Source organism: Drosophila santomea, chromosome 3R (genome assembly GCF_016746245.2).
Source record: "Drosophila santomea strain STO CAGO 1482 chromosome 3R, Prin_Dsan_1.1, whole genome shotgun sequence".
Classification (NCBI taxonomy): Eukaryota; Metazoa; Arthropoda; class Insecta; order Diptera; family Drosophilidae; genus Drosophila; species Drosophila santomea.
In genome coordinates, this window is record NC_053019.2 from 3,317,379 (window position 1) to 3,339,127 (window position 21,749).

At 40.2% G+C, this 21,749-nt stretch overlaps 2 protein-coding genes and 1 non-coding gene across 3 annotated transcripts in view; 1 reads left to right on the forward strand and 2 right to left on the reverse strand.

The window, feature by feature from the left end:
- The window catches only part of LOC120453089, a 60,501-nt gene that overhangs the window by 29,135 nt on the left and 9,617 nt on the right, over positions 1-21,749 (forward strand). The gene's annotated exons all lie outside the window — the stretch shown is intronic.
- On the reverse strand, positions 7,270-7,341 carry Trnap-ugg. The gene has a single exon. It is a non-coding gene; the product is annotated as a tRNA-Pro (tRNA).
- LOC120453094 lies at positions 8,333-20,879 on the reverse strand. The gene is made up of 4 exons (XM_039637625.2): positions 19,895-20,879; positions 9,740-9,934; positions 9,042-9,152; positions 8,333-8,983 (listed from the first exon to the last, which is right to left on the reverse strand). The coding sequence occupies exons 1-4, from the start codon at positions 19,950-19,952 to the stop codon at positions 8,757-8,759; spliced, it is 591 nt and encodes a 196-aa protein (XP_039493559.1). The 5' UTR covers positions 19,953-20,879; the 3' UTR covers positions 8,333-8,756.

Here is a 21,749-nt window from a genome sequence, read left to right on the forward strand (position 1 = left end):
TATAAGTAAAAACTACTTCAAACTACTTCCCTAAATATGTTCATTCGTGGTTATTGCCTGCGCAATTGGCTGAATGCAGTCACCCCAGGGCACTCATGAAGGCAAACTCCGCCAATTTTGTGGGTGTGTCCAGAAAGTGGACACTGCACGTGCCAAAAAATGGTTTAGAAAGTGCCCAAAGGCACTTCGTGGCAAAAAAAAAAATGATGTTATGGACATAGGCACATGGATGTCAGTGTGTGGGGGCTTTTAGTTTGAAATGGTCGATAAAAAAGCGATTACTAAATTCAATTTAGTCACAAAGCAACGAAAACACCTTTGTGGGATTTCCAATTATAAAGCCCGGGCGAAAGAAATATGCACAGCTCTTTTTTTCCCAGACCGCAAAAAGGCAAAAGTGCCAAAGGCGTGAAAATAATCCATAAAAAGAAAAGCAGTGGGAAAATAGAAGGAAAAACTACGACCAACAGAAGGAAACACACAAAAGGGGCTACTTTTTTTCAGTTAGCACAGCAGAAAGCGCGCTTAAATGATTTTGAATTGTGGACAAACATTGGCGACATGGAAACACGAAGGCGGCGGAGACGTGGACACGGACACGGGTTGACGTTGTCAACATTGTAGCTGCGGCTTCTGGCTAAAATGTTTGCGGCTGGTCAGGAAGGAGCCGGATGCGGAGTTGGAGGAGGACCAGTTGGCGTGGCTCGGTGCTAGGATGCTCAATGCTGGATGCTGGATACTGCGATGTTGGTTAAAAATAGTGCCTGGCAAAAAGCCGCGGCCACAAGTTGCAAAAATCACGCGCCATGAATCGTACAAAGAGCAATTGAATGGAACCATCTTTGGGAGTGAGTGGAAAAGTAGTTGGGATCGCTCCTCGTCTGACTTTCGTTTGCGCTGACTGGATGATTATGGTTCTTTTGGGTCAGGGTTTTGTTTTGGTCTACTTGATGTGCTCCCGTTTAAAGGATGACATGTCTTAGTGGCATCTTTATAGTGTTGAAAAGCACTTAAACAGAGATTGTAAATATGAATATATTGGTAAGGTACATTTATTGGATAACATTTTTAGCATCCCATTTATTTTCGCATAGTTTTCCTCAATTTAAGTTCTTAAATTGCATATAAACCAAAGTTAAATGCATTTTTTAAATCAATACTGTATGTGCAGTTGAACGTTCTTAGAAATAATTGATAAAACAAATACAATTCGCTTAATGAAAATATTGTAATGGCCAGTTCTACCTCAAGGGTATTTAATATTCGTCCTCTGTGACCGTTGACCCATCTCCAGTGGCCACTTCCAGTTTATTTTCTGTTTCGATTGCAGCACTTTTGCCGCCTGTTGGTGCCAGCAAACTAACAAGTCGCCGGGATTGCCGTCAGAAATGTACATATTTTTTATTCCGGGGCAAAATCAATTGGCATTTCAAATTGCACGCCTTTGAGTTTTGTTCGCGCACTGTGTTTGCCATTCGTTTGGAGGGTTTGGGAGTTTTTGTTATAATTGAAAAGTGGCCCGGTCGTCGAAAAGTGGATAGATGAAAGGTCCAATCCATGCCACACGCCATTACCCTCGAAGAAATCGAGGCAAACTGTGTAGGCTATTTAAGTCTCAGTCTACGCCAGTTTAGGCAAATATAGACATAGTCATCAGAGCCATAGCGCCTTCATAGCCATACAATTAATGCAGATGACGATGCTGATGCCCAGACGAGACGAGACGAAACCAGATTGAATCCATAGAGGCGTCCATTGGCACAGGTGTGCAGGTGCAACTGGAAGTTCCGGGTGAACATGTCCATAGCTGTGTACTCCGGCAGACACCGAATACTTCCTTCATTAGGCTCACCCGGAGCCCATTTCCCATTTCCCACTCCCCCTACCCTAGCGCAATCCTAATTTCGGAGCAGCCAACCAACCGACCAACGTGTCCCAGTCTGGCCTCCATTGTGCGCTTGATGTCGTGTGCGTGTCGTTTCAAATCGGTCTATGCACTGAACAAAATAACTGGGGATACATAAGTATTTATTTCTCATATGTGTACTTATTTGGAATGCTAGTTTATGTTCATTTGAACAGCACAAAACATTTAAAGCCCAATCTCACAAAGTTAAAAATCATTCTTAAGCTCAATGCATAAATGATACACTTCTTACAGTGCTCAGGAGGGCTACTCTCACATTGTTTGCTGCATAAATAATTTTAGAGTAAATTAATTTATTCGTTGACATGTGTCCTGCGTTTATTTTAAATTGCATTGTCATTATGCAAATGCAAATGCACTTACCTTTTACCCTGTTTTGTGTTCGATTTAACTGCCTGTTGTTTTCTGCTTTTCGGCTGAGTGACTGCGAGCAGAGTTTTTCTGTTGAGTGCCATGATTTATTTGTTGATCCAACCGAGTTATTTACACTTAATTTGACAATGCGTGTAATGGTTTGTTAGCCACCCAAATCCCCGGACTGCTGCTAAGAGCGTTTGTGATTTACCATCTTCTTGGCTGCATGATTTGCTGCTGCTGGCTAACATCTTAAATCTATTTGTATTTGTCCTTACTGGTTGTGGGCCAAGAAAGCATCATTCAGGTGGTCATATATTCCAGAGCAAATACAATAAATAAATTAACTGCCGGTGTTCTTGGACGCATTCGTAGTCTTCAGGTTTCAAGAAAGGGTTTACCATTAGGCTGGGACATAATGGGACTCGAGTTTGGGAAGAACGTGTAATCTTAATCTTATAGAGTCTTGAAAGATTTATCTCTAGTACGCATTGGTTGTGTATTTCACATTTTTATACCCGTTACTCGTAGAGTAAAAGGGTATACTAGATTCGTTGAAAAGTATGTGACAGGTAGAAGGAAGCGTTTCCGACCATATAAAGTGTATATATTCTTGATCAGGATCAGAAGCCCAGTCGATCTGGCCATGTCCGTCCGTATGAACGTCGAGATCTCAGGAACTACAAAAGCTAGAAAGCTGAGATTAAGCATACAGACTCCAGGGACATAGACGCAGCTCCACGCCTACAAACCGCCCAAAACTGCCACGCTCACACTTTTCCAAAATGTTTTGATATTTTTTCATTTTTGTATTGGTCTTGTAAATTTCTATCGATTTGCCAAAAAACTTTTTGCCACGCCCACTCTAGCGCCCACAAATCGCCCAAAACTGTCAGTGTTGAAGACTCTCCTTCGCACTTCCACTAGCTGAGTAACGGGTATCAGATAGTCGGGGAACTCGACTATAGCGTTCTCTCTTGTTATTAATAGTTTTAGTTTCAAACACTCCACGCAAGTGTCTGTTCAAAGATAACTAGTTTACTTAACAATATGGTTATGTGGGTGTTGGTCAGTTGATTGTTGTGCCTGGTTGTTGCCCACTACTGACCAAATAACCGACTTTTCACGCCTTCTGGTATTACAACTATGGCCAGAGCCGTGGTTACTCTACTCCGCAATCCTTCCTTGCCCACAAAACCATACACAACATTCCGATGCCCCCGCAACTGCATTGTGGTTGCCTCATTACGAAGGGGAAATGCTCACGCTTTTCCCTGCCGCAGCAGCAACATGTTGCATTTTATGAATGAAGAAAATGTAATTTTACACTTGAATTGCGTGACTTGGAGCGGTGGGTTCTCATATTTCATAGCCCAAGATGCCGCAATCCATCACGTAAATTGAAAAAGAGCATTGATAGGCAAATTAGGCGCTGTCTGCTTTCTGGCCCTCTTGCACAATTGTAAATCTGGGGGGTACACGTACGGAAAACTAGTGGGAAATCACCATGTCGGTGATTTTCATGATTTCAAGATCAGAAATATATGAGATCTACATATTTAATGCTTATTCTCCTTCATATATCGAGCGTGGACGTCTTACTTTTGTATTTTAGCGTACAATAGTAAGTGTATGTTGGGTAATGCCTTCAAATTATTTGTATGATTCTTTTGTTAGATTTCAAATAAGAGTGAACATTTCGAATATTTCATCACATTATACGGAACATTTGGTACAGTGCAATCGTTGCCACATTGTTGGCAGACGAACGATGCTGAGAATTTTCGACCCACCCATCGCCCGTGCCTCACAAGCGGGAATCCCCATTCCAAAAGAGTGATCCTTTCACCAGGGGGCAACGAACATTCACTTTCAATAGCCAATGACATTCACTTGGCCAACAACTGGCAATTGATCATCAGCCCGGAGCCAGCTGAGCTCTGTATTATGGTACCCATTAAATGCGATTCCATTGCACTCTTGAGGTTGCCTCCGAAAGTCATTAACAGCTACGGAGCCGCACCATACCTGTCTTGCAATCAGTCTCTAACCGAATCATTAGTCGATCTGGTTAAGACTTCTTTTAAGAGCAGTTTGCTGCTCGTGATTTGTTCAACTGCATTTGGAATTGATCTTTGTTCGTGCGCCGGTTTGCTAAGCAGTACACGAAATATATTACACATACGACACCGATTCCGGTCGCCAATGCTGTGGCAAGAAGTCCGATTTATTTCACAGCCGTTTGTCATATTTTTCCTTTCGATGCTTTTGGAAATGGCGAAGGTATGCCAAACTGTTAAACGCCAATTAAATAACTTACATTTTATAAATTAGGAACATTTTTATTCTTGAAAAACTTAAACGATTAGCTAAAGTCTATCATTTGTCTTAATAAAGGAAAACGATTTCGTTATTCGAACTTCCTTGGAAGGAGACACACCAGCGTTATAAAAACCGATATTACGCTAAAAAGTTCTAACTCAGTTCACTTTGGTCGTTAATAAGAAAATGAAAAAATACAAAAAAAAAAAAAACATTCAAAGTCGTCAGTTTTGTGCGTTAGAGTGGCAATGAATCGAAACTTGCGTGTTCTATGTCTTGGTCTGTATGCTAATCTCACTTTCTAGCTTGTAGTTCCTGAATCGACTTCATACGGACGACAGACGACAGACGGACAGACGGACAGACACGACAGACGAATGCAGATGACTCGCATTGATCTGATCAAAATAATATACTTATATGGAAACGCTTCTTCTCTTTACATACTTTCAAAATTAGTATACTTTTACTCTAGATAATAAATAACAAATAAGGTTTAAGCTGTAGCGAGTTCCTTTTGACTAATTCTTTAATAAATAATAATATTTTTAGTTACTGTAGAGTAATATATTCTTGAAAATTAACAGAAAAGCTTTAATAAAGTATATATTTTCAATATACGTATTCATGTCCGTCTGTCCGTCCGTCTGTCTGTCCGTCTGTCCGTCTGTCCGTATGAACGTCGAGATCTCAGGAAGTACAAAAGCTAGAAAGTTGAGATTAAGTATACAGACTCCAGGGACATAGACGCAGCGCAAGTTTGTCGATTCAGGTTGCCACGCCCACTCTTACGCCCACAAACCGCCCAAAACTGCCACGCCCACATTTTTGAAAAATGTTTTAATATTTTTTCATTTTTGTATTGGTCTTGTAAATTTCTATCCATTTGCAAAAAAACTTTTTGCCACGCCCACTCTAACGCCCACAAACCGCCCAAAGCTGCCACGCCCACACTTTTGAAAAATGTTTTGATATTTTTTCATTTTTGTATTGGTGTTGTAAATTTCTATCTATTTGCCAAAAAACTTTTGGCCACGCCCACTCTAACGCCCACAAACCGCCCAAAGCTGCCACGCCCACACTTTTGAAAAATGTTTTGATATTTTTCAGTTTTGTATTAGTCTTTTATCATTAAACCAACCGAACATACAATAAACTGCGAAAACCACCTCCAGAATCATTTTGGGGCTTTGGCTGGTGTGCAACCTGCATCGAGCAAATACATTACCACCGAATTCGGTTAGCCAAGTTGACGCTATGTGCTGGTTTTGTGGCTCAAACTGGCCCGCACTTGTTGCCATCTCGTCTTGTTTCAGGCAGCTGCAGATCCGATCCGATCATCTCGTCCCGATGCGAAGGCCATCGCCAGTCTCCGCACTTTTGTCAGATGGCGGACGCGGATCAAAAAACTTGCATATTTGCTGGGTGATTTTAATTCCGATCCGACCGACCGACCGGCTAGTGAAAGTAGTTTTTATTTATATTTTTTCGGCGGTGCATTTAGCTGTCTCTGGATTTGGTAATAATTCGCTGCGATGGCCATGTAAGGCTATTACAAAATATGATGGCTTTATTCTTTAAGCCAAATCATATTTAAAGCAGGCAGATGGCTTTCTGCACGCTTTCCACCACAAAAATAAACTGGAAATGATCCGAGAGAAATAGTTTGCTTAGGGGTTACATCATGGGCACGAATTTATGTCTTTCACACTTTCAGTCGCGTGGAGTTCGAGTTTTCATTCGGGCTTAGAGCGACACTCATTGTTCAATTTTCCAATTGGCGGCGATAAAACACACAAAGATTTATCGGCCAAGTCAATCGCTAATGCCCCAAACAAGTAGTTGCATGTGCTTGGCTCAAAGTTGGGGGTAATACGAGTATTAGCCGAAAAGTCATCCGCTAGCCTGCCTTTCATTATATGTATGTGGTGCTGCATCTGAGGCAACAAATGTTTTACTCAAAGATAATACAAAGTAATTATACAAATGTTAAATTTCGGATTACACTTACAAATAATAATTGGTCAACATTTAATAACCCGCATTTATTTCATAATTATATGTGCTTTTTTTAAACAATTTAATTGGTATTGCCAATTTGTAGAATGGTTACAACAAACATCTCCATCTTTTTCAAACATCTCCATTAATATTATTTTTAGTTTTACCAAATTTAATTGGATATCACTATTCTAATTCAAATTGAGTTATTACATATTGATTGACAAAAACGCTCCTCCACGAATTTGAAGTACATGTATTTTTTAATAAAACTGCTTAGCAATTAATTGTATAGAATGTAGTTAAAGCATTTGTGTTTATGTTACCAAGACTTGAAATGTGCCTATATGTAAAAGAAGAAGTATGTACCTTCAATAAAAATTAAGGTCTGGGTACAGGTACACATTATACGATACTTACCATCTCTAATCGCCAGTAAGGCGCAATTGCTACTTCATTTTATTTGCCATCCAATCAACGCGTTGCCATCTGTGCAACGTTGTTTATTTGTTGGCCCGGCCGACAGAAAATGCCTTGCAATATCTGCATTTTCGCATCGCTTATTTCGCAGTGGCTTTCGCTTTGTTTGTTTAATTAACTTTAGACCGTGGCCATAAAAATTTGGCCACAAGCTGGTTGCTGGGCTAGATAAAAATATTGGAGCCGGGCTCAACCGGGATTTGAACCCGGGACCTCTCGCACCCAAAGCGAGAATCATACCCCTAGACCATTGAGCCGCATGCCGAGCATCTGGCACTGCACTGTTTTGGCCGCAGCTCTTCGCCTCTTCGTGCTTTCGAGTTGGTTCGTTGATTTTGCTGACGTTGATGCTGCTGCGGATGACGTCTTTTCGCCAACTTGTTTCGGCCTCGGCTTTTGTGTGGCGTGTTTTTGGCTGACTGCATTAGCGCCTTGAACGGGAAAAAGTATGCTTCTCTTTACACCTTGGTTTTGATTTTCCCTCTACGCCTGTAGCTGGGCTGCAGACAATTGCAGACTTTATCGATGAATATGGCACATGCTCCAAAGCTGATAAAAGCCAGCTTGCTTATACTAGTGTACAAAGCTTGTGTACGTACCTTCTTTAAAATTTTATTCTGCGTTGCCTTTAAAGAGCATCGACAACAAATATTATACCTGCCCATCTGTATCAATGATTTCATTAAGGGTAATTCACGTAGTATTGATGCGATCACTATATAAGTAGGAAGAGTGATACACCAATCGAAAGGGGGCGCCCAAATAAATAGGTTTGCCTACAAGATTTTGAAAAAGGAGAATCAATTGTCATACATGTATATAGCTACTAGCTACGGTGGGCGGACGGATGCGTGTTGTATTAGGTATTACATCTGTAATCTAACCAGCTTTATTTATTTAATGAAATACATTTTGTAACTTTTTTATTTGTTCAGACCGGCGTTTGAATGCATTCGAAATAATCCTTGGTGTTCACTCATTTCGTTTACAATTAATCCCTCTTATTCATACTCATACTCATTACTCATATTTCCCATTCAAATGAGCATTATCTAATTGAACGCCAGTTTTTTGCCATTCCTGCAGCTGTCTAATCTGCATGTTGATATGCAAACAAATACAAAAAGTGGTTTGGTTTCTTAAAAATAATTTTATTTTAAATCTGATAATGAAACTATAAAATATATACAAAACTTAAATGAAAATTTTTCCATTTATAGACTAAAAGTAATGCATTTTACTAATGGATTGCATGGAAAAGTTAATCGAAAGTATTCAACAAACTTCTTCAACACCAAATAATTTTTATCATACCTTTTATTTTTTATTATAGCTTAAAGTGATACCTCTAACATGAATGTTTCCCGTAGAGCTGGTAAAAGGTATTTCAAAAATAAATATTTTTAAAATAGAACACACAAATGCATTGTATTAAAGGTTTCTTACAAGTCTTTAAAACTATTGGAAATATATCAAAGTCTTTAAAGCAAGAAAGAAGTCTGTACAAATCATCCGACCTAAGACTATAGCGCATTAACTTGTTCGAAAAGTGGTCTCAACCATTTGATTCTAAGTTCGAATTTACAGCATAAGAAAAGCAAATAGTAATGTGTTAGCTAATAGGCATCTGCAAACTTAGGCTACATTTATTAATGGGAGGACCACTCGGGGCTCAGGTGAAGATGTCCTCGACGAGTTGCTTGGTGATGATGCGATGTGGCCGAGTGGGATTCACCTTGGGGCGCTGATAGAGCCGGGCATTGATGGCGTACAGCCGGGGTGAGAGATCGCAGCGGACATTGAACCACCAGTCGCAGACAAAGACCGCCTGTGAGAACTGGGTGCCATTTGGGCAGAGGAACGTGGCCTGTCGTCCATCGATGTCGCAGTAGTGCCAACCTGTAGGGGCATATTATAGAGTTTCTCCACACGCAAACTTAGTTTAAGGATAGCTCACCCTGACACCTTGTCTCCATGTCGGCAAAGAACCCAGGATACTCCTGCTCGTCGCAGTAAAAATTGGTGTACGGCACCGCCGACAGAATGGGATAGTCTACGCCAGGACGACCTGCAAATGATTTTGTTATTGCAATTAGTGAGCCGCCGAACCACCGAAACCAAAACAAACTGCATGTCACGCAGTCGGCGGTTTCCAATCAATTTCACTTCATCCAACCTTACTTGAAAGAAACCTGCAGAAAAAAACATCTCCTACCTCCCAGAAGTGTCAACTGCAGGCGCTGCCCCGGGGTCACCAAAAAACTGAAGCCCCCATCAACCAAAAAATGGAAACAAAAATAAAACCGACATAAACAAATCCTCGACCGGTTTCAGTCGCCTCTCTGGCGCTAATAAATGAATTTACGAGTAGATGCACTTCTGTGCCAAATATCCATTCCGCTCGTCCGAAAATAATTTAAAATCGTGCACTTTTTTCTGACCTGTCGATGATGGCCCCGAAATGCATTTCGCTGCCCCATCTTCAGACCGACTACTCGAAAAATAGATCAAGAAGAACATTTCTCTGCGCCAAAGGACCCTTGCCGTTGTTTTCGATGTTGTGTCATGTTTAATTGATTGACTTTCGGGGCATGCATATTGGGATGAACCATTTTAATAGTAAAGTATTAGATTCCTACGAGATAATTTCGTTACCGGGAATGGATTTTCCCAGCTCTAGGTACTCGCGAACCGAGGGGCTAAGGAAGTTGTCCGGTATCTCTGGGAGATCCTTCTCCTGGCTGCCGTTCTCATCATTCTCCAGATCCTGCTGCGGTTCCGGCTCAAAATTAACTGGTTCCGGAGCTCGTGGGCGCTTGGCTCGTTTAGAACGAACCGTTTCATGGCAGTCTGCAAGAAAATCACCCAATTTATTAGTCGAAATAAACAAATTGGCAAAGTTCAAGGTTTAGTCGAGGGAAAAAACATTAAAGTCTATGAACAACAATTAGCGGCGATGCCAATCTTTGGCCTCAATGTCAAGATACAAACTTGATTTGCTTGATGGTACATAAACCACTCCCTAATCCAGTTAATGAGTCAGTAGCCGTCGAGTTAACTTTAACTTTAACCTCAGATGTATCTGACCCGCTTTTAAGCTTTAATATTCGTTTTTGGTGCTGCGAGCAATTGCGCAACAATTGTTCTCTTACACGAAAAGAAAATACTGAATTGGACTATAATTTGCTATAATATTAATAACAAGCAGTCCAGTGTCTGGGCTATTATGTACCCTTTACTCAGCTAAGGAAGGTGCATGAGCAAAGGACAGTTTCCAAAAGTGCGATTGAGCTCAATTTCATAGCTTTTACAGAAGTATTCATAATATTCTCATAAATAAGCGACTAACACTTTTTTCACAAGAAAGGTAGAAAGCTTACTTCACTTGCATATATTATATATTTAAAAAAAAAACCAATGTGTATTCAATATGAACACTTTAGAATCTAAAACAACAAAACTATTATTTCATATTGGGAAAACAACTTTCTATGGGCTATTTACATTTTTCTAAAATAATTTTCCTAGTGTATGAAGCTGTATATTTTGCAGTTGATTGTGTAGATTAATGTTATGGCTGCTTCAGATGACAAGATTCGTGCGGTTGTTGCCGTTTTTGTGGCTGACCTTGGCGCTTCTTTTGCAGTGGGAAAAGAACTTGCGGTAATTGCTCAATAAAAATGTATTGTTTTATTCTGTTACTTTTCTGAATTAAGCATAATTGGCTTTGAGCTCGTAAGTCGTACCTGTTGCTTATGCAAACAAACTTGATGCATGTGAGGTTGCAATTCTGCTCAGCCTCCTTCACACGGCCCCATACTAAATTAGCTTTGGTCTTGAAAATCTCGGTAGGCAATTTGGAATATAACAAGAGCTGTAGCAAACAGAAATCGGATATTGCTCTTTCCAATGTACTTTTAGTTAATAGTACGATTTGAATAGCTTGCGGCACTTTGGTGAATATTAATAAGCTGACCCAAATATCTTTTAAACACATCGCAATAGGCGCGTGGGCGCCAGACAGACTTTAGATTTATAGGTGTTTTAGCGGGGGTGATAATTTCGATGCATAGGCGTCTGCATTATTAGTTTAAGATTTCTAAGTGGAACAGACCGGACGGACATGGCAAATCACCTGGGCTACCAATTCGGATGAAGAAAGTGTTTGCAACGTATCTAGTATACATATTATAGTCCAAAGGTAACGTTTATAACTAAATCCGTTTACGCCGTGTATTCTTCACACAAACAATCTTAATTTTCTTACCTTACATATTTCTTGAGTATATTTTAAAAATGTTAATGCTTAGGAAGTAGAGATAAAATAGCAAGCGTAAGTTTGAGTAAACTTCTACAACTTGTTCAACTTTTTGTTGCCCTCTGATGTTGTTACTGCAACTGGAAGCAGTCGGAAAACTAGTTCTTCATTTTATATTCTACATTTCGTGCGAAATTTATTCACATGGCAGTTGTCGCTGTTTTTATTAATGCTGATTTCGCCTTATGTAATTGACCTTAACCTTGTTCCGCAGTTGTCTGTTTTTATTTATTTTTTTTTGGATATGTAAGTGAGTCGAATGTTTGATTCAGTAACAGGCGATAAACTTTGCCTGGCCAACGATCTGGAACTGCATCGAACATGTGCCTTTCATCTAGTAAACGGATCGAGTGTGGGTTTATTCGTTAAACTTTCGACAAGCGAAGGCAAACCAAGTGCAGCTGTATCAATCGATGAGTAATCAATCAAACGATCTAACTTCTTTTGTGCCTGACTCTTCCGAAGAGCTTGTAAACGTGAATTTCCATTTGGGACTTTGTTTTGGCCTCTTTTATAAACAGTTGCATCATACACAAATTTTTATTGTAATTTTGATGTCGCAACAAACAAGCTAGATTAAAACTTCCTCGAGTTTCAAATTGGCTCCTGAAATAAATATGCACCAGATAATGGAGCAAACCGTAGACCATTTACATACCCAGATTTGCTAAAAGGCAGGCATTAGTTGGCCACGGGTTTTGCTAATTATTTAAACCGAACAAATTAACTGCAAAACGCAGAGGACACTCCCCAAAGAGCACAAAACAATTAGGCGAAATCCAGCCAGCTCCCACACAAAAACCAATCGAATGCAGAAAGCTAAAAATTAAAAATTAAATTTTTAGGGGCTAACAAATGCGCTGGCTAGCTAGGCAACAACGAGGTGCCGCCAACAAATTGCAAAATGATATTTCGCAAAAATAGCAAGCAAATTTATTACAACTGAAATAATTACTGCGAAAAAGAAAAACAATCACATCGTAATTAGACGCGCGTTGAGGTGAGTATTACTGAGGGGAGGCCAGCTGCGAATTCAGCGACAAATTGTAAAAACTGCCCGGTTATTCACACATTCATGTGTCCGCGTTCGAGTATAAATCTCGATATCTATATATGTAGCCAAGTCCATTAGCCACGCATTTGTTGGCGGCCTTATGTCGAAAAGTTTTGTGCGTGAGACAAACAACAAGAATTGGCATTGCGATCGAATATGGCATACCCTTACCTAATCTTCATAATTTAATGAAATATCGAATGGGTGCTTTACGTTTATTGCTGGTTACATATTCATTCAAATATATATTTATTTTGGTTATATAACTGTGAAAATGGGTAATATTTTTATAGAGTGGTTTTAATAATAATAAACCGAAATCCGTAAAAGCCATTTGAAATTGCAAAGAGTAATGGCTAGTATAATTTTTAGGACCTACGGTTTCGAAGGAAACTGAGAGGAGAGATCAACAAAAATCGTTTTTCGAAGACCAATTTCACGGAAAATTGTATTGCCCTGCGTCAGAGTAAAAAATAGCCATAAAAAGATTTAATTTTTCTGTGTTTTTTGGGGACCAACGGCGGATGGGAGTGCGTCGTCATGGGGCACACCCCTTTGCCACGTCAGGCGTTGTGGCTAGTTGGTTGTCTGCTGGTTAGGTAACCCAAAATGAGCCGAACGGACGCTCGGAGTGGTGCCACTCTCCTCCGGTGGAGCAGGCTGCTCACCCGGCCGCTGCCCAAATCCCGCATCCTTCATGTGCTCCATCCAATCTGATGATTTGGTGCGCTTTGGTTGGTTTGGATTTTGTTCGGTTCGGTTCGGTTCGGCTTGGTTTGGTTGGGCTGGTGGCTTGTCATCGCTTTGTTTTTGGCCTGTGATTGGGTTTTGGTATGCAGTCGCATAATTAAAGTAATTGCCTTTCGATGTGTGTGCGCGAAATTAAGTCAGCAGCTGCTGCGGTGCAGGGGAAATTAAATAGCATACAGAAACGAATTTCACAATTGTAATTGTTGTTCGGTTGGGCCTGACGTTGAATTTGGAATCCTTTCCACCTTTTCCACCGCTCAAACGCCCGATCCTCCATCCTCCAATCCAATCCAATCCACAGGCTGATAAAAATCCGTCGCATAAATCAAATTGCCACAAAACTTTTATCGGCGTAGGCACATCTATTGTGGGCCTGTTGGCTTCGTAGGTTTTGTCTTTTCTGTGGATGATTAGAGCCAGCCAGGTAATACGACTTTATTTGGTCTTGCACTGCTGAAGCTCGTTTCGACTGCACATAAATTAAACTGTTTTGCGGCTTTCGGTTTTATCGGCTATCCGCCTCTAAACGGTATTATTATTTATGTTTTTGCCCATTGTCAGGAGTGGAAGGTTAGACTGGAGTTAAGGAACTAAATTGCTTAAGTGCCGGAAATGGCTGCGCCATCTAAATTAGACAAAAAGAAAAATGTATGCGCTTTCTCCTTTTTACAAACACTATAAAGTATTCTGTAAAATAGTTTTGATTTATTGGACTTACGTAAAAAACGTTTGTATTGCTTTAATGTTCCCATCTCATTATAGTAACTCTCTGAAAATATCTACCTAATATTTGGCTATTTACATGAATAGTATTAACTTCACTTCAGGAAATTTTATTAAAAAAGACAGAACATCTTGAATAAGTTATTCACTTAATACACCTTAGTGTCAGCCATAAATACTCATAAGACTCATTAACAATGACCATTCTTCTTGATCGTAATCCGTTAAAGGGTTAAAAAAGTCAATCCAGGAAGTGGCCCAGCAACAATTGAGTGAAAATAAATCATTGAGCAGAAAAAAGGAGGAGGAAGAGGAAAAGACGATGCCATGGCATATCCTTCCATGTCACAGGAAACAGCCAGGGACAGGGACGGTAAAAAAAACTGGAAAAACAACAACATTAACGAGGATAATGAAGTTGGCATGATGAACATCACGGACCAATGGAACAAGGATGCTCTGCTGTCCTTGCCGTGTTGCAAGCGCGTAAAGCGGCGCAAAATAAATTAAGCTCATTATATAATTGAATCCTTGATAGGCTGATTATCCACACGGCTTGCCATGTGCGCCTGCCGCCTGGTCCACCCGTCTCCTGCCCACTCGCTTATTAAAAGGATAATGCCCAGTCAAGCGCAAAGGATGCGGAATGGCCAAACGCAAAAATTATGTAAATGAATTTCCTGTTGCATGTGCCGATCCGATGCGCCGGCTATATGGTAAAGGTGTGTACATGTATGTGCGCGTTGGCCAGCGACATTTCCATAAATCTGCCAGGTGGTGCCACAGTCAAATTAAGCATGGTTGGCCTTAAAAATTATGCATAAATACTCCAGTTTCTCCAGATATTGACTTTAATGTGCTTTAAATTTGGCAGGTTCAATAATAAATAAAGCATCGGCACGAAATGATTATCTCAAATCTGGTTGTATCAGTTGGTCTCATTAAATATCCAAATACCAATATCCGTTTATTTAAACATATCCACAATTATCCCTTCGTTTGTTTAGATTACTGTCTCCACAATCAACGCAGCTCCCAAGCCGAAAGTCACCGTAACATTGTCGCGAGCTCCACCTTAAAAATTGGGGACAAAAATCCGAACTCGAACTAAAATTGCTTTTTCAAGCCGCGGAATCGCCAGTATATTTAAACGGCAACCTCATGCAGTCACGATTCGCTACACACATCTACACACGAGGGTGGTGGGGGGATATATAAGTCTGGATATACATATAAGTGTACAGTTGCAGGCCTCCTTAATCTATTGACTAAATGCATTGCATAAAGCGTCGGTCGGTCGCTCGGTCGGTCGGTCTGTCGGCCAAACCTCTGAGCCAAGACCTAAAACAATGCCACTACAAAACAAACGAGTTCAGTTTGCCGGCAGTTTTCGTGCAGCAGCGCTTTCAATGGCCGCAAATAGCTCAAAGGCGCTTTGTCTAGCCAGTATAAAGTCCACCCTTCTACCTCCCCAGATCCCAGCCGATTTACGATACGATACTATACTATACCATTCCATACCCACTCCATTTTCCCTGTAAAACCCACTCCCTGTTGCTGCTGCATGGTTAAATTATGAACGCAGTCGAAAATCTAAATACCCAAACCCCATCTAGATTCGTTTTAGGCCAAAGAACTTTTAGCTGAATTCGAATGGCCAAATAAAATTTAATACTGAATAAAGTTAGAATCGATCTTGTTGTCTCCCGAACTTTATCGCTGGGCCGTAAGACACCCACCAATATTCCAGTTAACTACTGCGTCTACTGCCTGGCTAAGTGCTTATTGCACTGAAGAAAAAGTTTAGTACTATGTTGATATGTATTTCCCATTAATAAAAATATTTCATATCAAGTGGTTGGAAATGGTACCTATTTTATTTCTGTGTATAAACAAAACCATGCCGATAGTCGCTTTAGGCTTATATTCCATGGGAGGTGGTAGATCCGAGCGCAAATATACAAAAACTCCTCGGTGCGATTAATTTGCAAACTTCTTACATAAGATTTCGGCTCGTTGGGCTGCTGTTTGCCGGCTTATTACAACTATAAATTTGCATTCGAATGTGGGTGTCGATGGGAATTTCGCTCGAGGAGGGGTTTCATTTTCTGCTGGTTATACAAGCAGTCATTTTTGGAATCATTAAGTTGCAGTTTACAATTGGATCGTATAACTTGCAAGCAATAAATGGAGTATTTCTTGTTACTAAATTATGGATTTACGACTTTAACACACCAAAAACAGATGTATCTGCATTTAAATCCATGTAATGCTGAGACCATCCATTAATAATTGTTCGTTTCAATGAATCAACCCACTCCAAAGACGAGCTGATCTCATGGTTGTCTGCTACAAAATAAGTTTAATAAGCTTTTATATTGTATATGTAATTATGCATTTTTCCACGTTAATTGCATTGGAAATCCGCGACTGATTTCCACAGCTTTCCCAACCTGCCAGCCGCTCCGATTTCCCACATCCTGGGCAATAAGGTGAAGCAGGAGGTCGCTTTTCGTGGCCGCCTGGGCCGTTTTTCATGGCGCATATCTCATAAATATAAATGACTGAATTTTTCCGCAATTTGTCGTACACAAAACAAATTTCATTTTAATTGAAAATTATGCCAGCGCATTAACATGAGCAGCGATTTAATGGATTCTGTTCTGGGATCTCGCAGAGGATGTTGTAGTTTGAATTTATGGATGGTCCTGGATGAAATTATATGGATGATGCCGTCCGATTTTGTGTGAAGTGTTCGGTAGACTGTTTCGACAAGAAGAGGTTTAGATAGAAAGCAAATGATTAAGGTATAGACAATGATGATCTCTAAACCGAACCACTTTTTGGAAGGAGTTTCTTTGAGTGATTTGTACCCAATAATAGAAAGGGATATATGTGACAAATTGAGAGCCGCATGGGGAAAAAATCAATCGGATTTGAGCTTGGCATTCCAGTATTTTTTCGACCAAACTTATCGCTTTGTTGGCCGTTGACTTGGCCAACAGATTTGCATTTGTCAGCTGGGCGGTCCGCCGTTGTTTGTTGGCCAGGCCAAATGTGTTGGCTGACAGCCGCATAAATTGTTTTCTCATGTGTGCCAAATGTTTGACTTACGCGCAAAAATGTTTGCGCAGGTAAATCTTTTGTGTGTGCACCGGATTGGGTCAAATTTTTTGTCTTGTTTTCCGCAAGAGCATTTGTATTTTGTTGCTAGCCATGCATATAAATCAATTAATTTATACACAAAAATGCAAAATGCTTGCGGATCATTGCGTGCGGAGTTATTTCCTCCACCTGGAAATTCGCAACTATTTGGCAGCTTTTAGCCCACACTGCAAATTATTGGTCAGTTATGCACACGTATCAATATGGGGTAGATAATAAAAACGCACTGTGAATTTGATACCTAATTGAAAAAGTGTGTGTTATCAACAACTAAATTTAATTGTTGGTCCAAAAACTGGGGCACTACTCTTCTATGCTTTTTAATAATCTTCTATTATAGTTATACACACATAAAAGGTATTTGTAACATCCTTAATTTCCGTTTCCAACTTATCTTAAGATGCTTGTTGCACTTCCTGCTAATTATTCCGCTCATATTCACCAATAAAAAAACATATGTACAGACATTGGAATAATTTTGAGTTTTGTCATCAGCATAACTACCTATCTGCCAGTCTCTCGCAATAATTGAAAATCATTTGCATTCGAATGGCTAAAACATCTGACAATCTGCGCAAAGCGGATGTGCCGAACAGCAGCTGAAAGGTTATTTGCCAGTTAGTTGCATGCACTACGTATACGCCACGTTGGCTGCAACTCGCGATTTGTGTGTGATTTGTGTGGCCGACAGACGAATGCGACGCTTTGCGCGGTTAATGTGAGTGGGAAGACATTCGTCGTCGGGATGATGGGCTCCAACTAGAGGGCCCCGAGGCGCATTTTTGCCTCTATTCATGTAGGAGAAGCCTTCGCCATTACTGGCAACTTTCAAATTTAGATTGGAAACATGGAGTGGGCTTAGAAGGAATCACTAGGTACACAGCTTCCCGAAGCTGCATATTAATGTAGAAACTAAAATATATTTATTTGGATATACTCGTTAGGTGCCGTTACGTAGGTACTGTAATAAAATTAATATATTGTTTAGTTAATTATTGTACGCAATTCTTAGCCATTGTCCATGGTTTGACATTTGCTCTACGTTAGGTATGCTTAGGAGTGTGGGCTAGCACTTTTGACATGAAAGGTTTATTAGATCCAAGTAATAATCGAACACAATGCCAGAGTGACTGGTAATTAGAGGCCAGCACAAATCGCACCTCATTGAAATGGCAAAAAGGTAAGTATCGGAAGGCAGACGTTATAAGACGGCTAAAGGCGGCGGATTTGCTCGCATAGCCTTCGTTTCGGTCGCTTAATTTCGCCTTTTTATTGTCTGAGTATATTTTGTTGTCTTTTTGCATTAGCCACACAAAATGTCGTGCAGCATCTGGCTGTGGTTTTATATTTTTTCGGGGTGCGGACTTGAGCAACCTTCAAAACCATCTAAATGTCAGATGCCATCTATAGTAGAACTTTCCTGTCTGGGCGAATGGCTATTGCCGTGAGGCGTCTGGCCAGAATTTGGAAAGTATTCCCAGGCGGCATCATCTTGGTGTGCATTTGCAGCTGCCGCAACTTACCGCGCTCATAAATAACCTGAACTTTGGCGGTGTGTCTCCAGCCAATAAAACACTCGAATATTTCGCATGGTGTCGTGTCGGACTGCGCATTGTGCAACTTGTGGCTCTTCCCACCACCAGCAAGAAGTTACGCATGTGCCAAGTGGCCAAATCTATGGCCACCCGATGGAAAGCCAGCCGAACGACAGACACACCAAAAAAGTACAAATAAAACAAAATGCAACTGCGTTGAACGCAGTTTTTGGCTTGCGGTTTTGTCAGCCCGCGCTTGACACATCAAGGCAGGCGGTTGGGTTGCCTCAGCGCAGCTGGTTGCATCCCGCCTCCGCCTGAACTGAGGCGCTGAAGTACAGTGGAGCCTCGGTGTGGCATTATATACATCCCATTTTCATTAGTTTAGAGAAAATAGGGTCGAAAAATTATCTTATTCACACAATATTAACAAGAAATATTAGGAATGGTTTTATATTCTTAACAAATTATTTAAAAAAGTCTAGGAGTATTTTACTTAAATATTTTGCAAAGCATTAAACCATATTTAATTGATAAGATTTATCTTTTTTTTTTGTAAACATAAACAGATTTTCATCAGGGACGCATCCCTGTAAGGAGTACATGTACATAAGAACCTCGAAGTGACGGCGAAGTCGTGTAATCTGCTAGAATTTATTGCGCTTAACTGGCATTCTTGTGCATGTAATTCGATTAACTAAAGCCAAGTCAAAACAACTTGTGCCAAGCCAGCCTACTTGCTGTGACCATAAAATGTGTTTTTCTTTGTGGATGTAACTTTTTACAATACTCTACCCCTGTCTGCGTTTATGGCGTATCATAATGTAGATGGATTGTTTGTATATCTTGAAGCAATCAAGTACTTTATCAAAAACCACAGATAAATGCGTCATTCGGTCATGCAGGATTCATATGATTGATCACAAATTGAGTTTTTAATTTGTTGTTCGCTAACCTTTCGTAAGAACTGCATATTTGATTAACGCGGATGTCGCCCGGTAAACGTTGGCAAATGTGATTATGTTTCTCAAACTCAATCTAAAGCATTCCAAATATGGGTTTGTGGTAAAGGTGAATTTAAAAATGCAACTTTCTGAACAAAAGTAAGATCTTTATATTTTTTTCATGTCGATATGCCCATGTGTATTATAAGACTCGGCAAAGCCAGTAAGTCTGCTAGGTAACCTCTCTACTTAGCATGCGAGCCACATAAATATTAAGGGGATTTTTGATTTATGGCTCGTGGGATTGTCTTCACAGCTTACCAGTAAATAATAAATATCCACAAATGATGATGAACACAAAAGTTATTCTCGGCAACATGTTGCTTCTGTGTCTGCAGCTGGTAAATGTTATTTTTACTCCTTTTGTTTTATCGGCGGCATGCGATTCCTTTTTCTTTTTCCGACTCCCACTGCTTCAGTTTGATTTATGTGTTGACCTTTTGCAATGTTTGTTTGTTTGTATGTTTGTTTGTTTGCTCGGTAAGCACTTGCACTTACTTTCATGCACTTGAAACCGATCGACAAGGCTACAAAAACCGCGTGCGGTTGAGCGTTTTAACGACTTACTACTTTTCGCCTTAAGAAGCAATTACAATTAATTCGTTTTCATTGGCAATTGCCGCTGCCGTTGCCGCAGCCGTTGCACACGTGTTTCGGTTGTTTACTTTTCCCAGTTGGTAATAGGAAAATGCTAGTAAATGGAGCAACATCAAAGCCGGAGATTGCCGCGAATTTGCATGGCCTATAAAGCAGTTGAGTCGCATGCGAGGAGGCGATTGCCCAATAGGCCGCCAAAATAGCGGGCGGGTAAAAGCTTCACAGTTGAAGTTGCACAGTTGACGTTGCTTGCAGTTGCAGTTGCAATCGCTTCAGATGTTTTTCTCTTTTTTTTGTGACTTTTCCTGGGACAATGGAGCACACGAATATGGCAACACAACACAAATGGGATAATACTAATAATACGACTTCTTGATTCACTTTTATTATTACGGTCTGTAGTAATTCTTGGGCTTTTCTGATCTCCAGACAAGTACAACAACCATTCAACCAGACGCTTCAACCTCAACTGACTGCAATTGTTGTTGAATACGAACACGAATACTTGGCGGTCTACTCAGAAACCACAAGACTCGCTCCACTCTGTAGAAACACTCCAGCTCAGATTTGAGTGGGCTTTTTGAGCCAGGCCTGAACTCGTTTGTCGTGCCTTCAAGAAATATATGTGTTCAACTTGAGCGCGCACTCGGCTAGCTTACTTTTAATTGTACTAACTAACTAGCTCGATCTACTGTGCTCTTACAGATCTTACGCAATGCCCAATTGCCGATGAATAACGAAAAAGTTCGCAGTCAAAGAGCCCCGAACCCTATTTTGGGCAGCCTTCAAGCGGGAAAACTAGTCTCGAAAGAACAAAAAGCCAGCCACCTAGGCCACAACATCTAATTAATAGTGTAATTAAGTTTTTCATTTCATATTTTGGATTTTTTATTCGACTGGATAGAGCGGAAAAGCCTTTGCTGAATGACAGTTTGATGCGATTGGGGGCCTTTCATTTTTGGTAGAGGTTTTCTGAAGCTTTTTTGTTGTTTGCCACAATTGAAGTGGATGTTTAACTGCTGAAATACAAAAATTGAATTCTGAAGGAGACAAAGAGGAAAAAGAACAAGAAATTTTAACACCTTCAAAAATTATCACAGAAAATGCAGTAACAAAACTTTATTTGCACAAATCTTTTCTTTAAAAAATCCAATTTTAGGAATTATCAAACATATAAGTAAAAACAAGTTTTAGGAAATTTTCTACCATATTTGTATTATATTTTTTACAATAGTTACCAATTTTGTAATCTCAAACAATGATTTCAAAATATAGGATTTTCGAAAATATATGAAAATGGATCAACACCGTATTTTTCTGAGTGTTTTAGCCAAGAGCATCTTGCCTGCAAACCGTTCTGCAGCTGACCTTGTTTTGCAAGTCTTTGGCTGCCACAGAATGTGACTTGGTCGAAGAGGCTTCTTCTGACACACCAAGGGTCTTCTGGGCCCGCATTTTAATGAAGTTAATGGAGACACAAAGGAGGACTTTGGGCGGGGTAACTAAATTACTCTGCCAT

Excerpts from the sequence above, each read along its gene's own strand:
- LOC120453094 (XM_039637625.2), bottom strand. The coding sequence starts at position 19,952 with ATGTTGCCGAGAATAACTTTTGTGTTCATCATCATTTGTGGATATTTA. Across the intron at positions 9,153-9,739 it reads GCTGGGAAAATCCATTCCCG|GTCGTCCTGGCGTAGACTAT; the intron begins GTAACGAAATTA and ends AATCATTTGCAG. Across the intron at positions 8,984-9,041 it reads CATGGAGACAAGGTGTCAGG|GTTGGCACTACTGCGACATC; the intron begins GTGAGCTATCCT and ends ATGCCCCTACAG.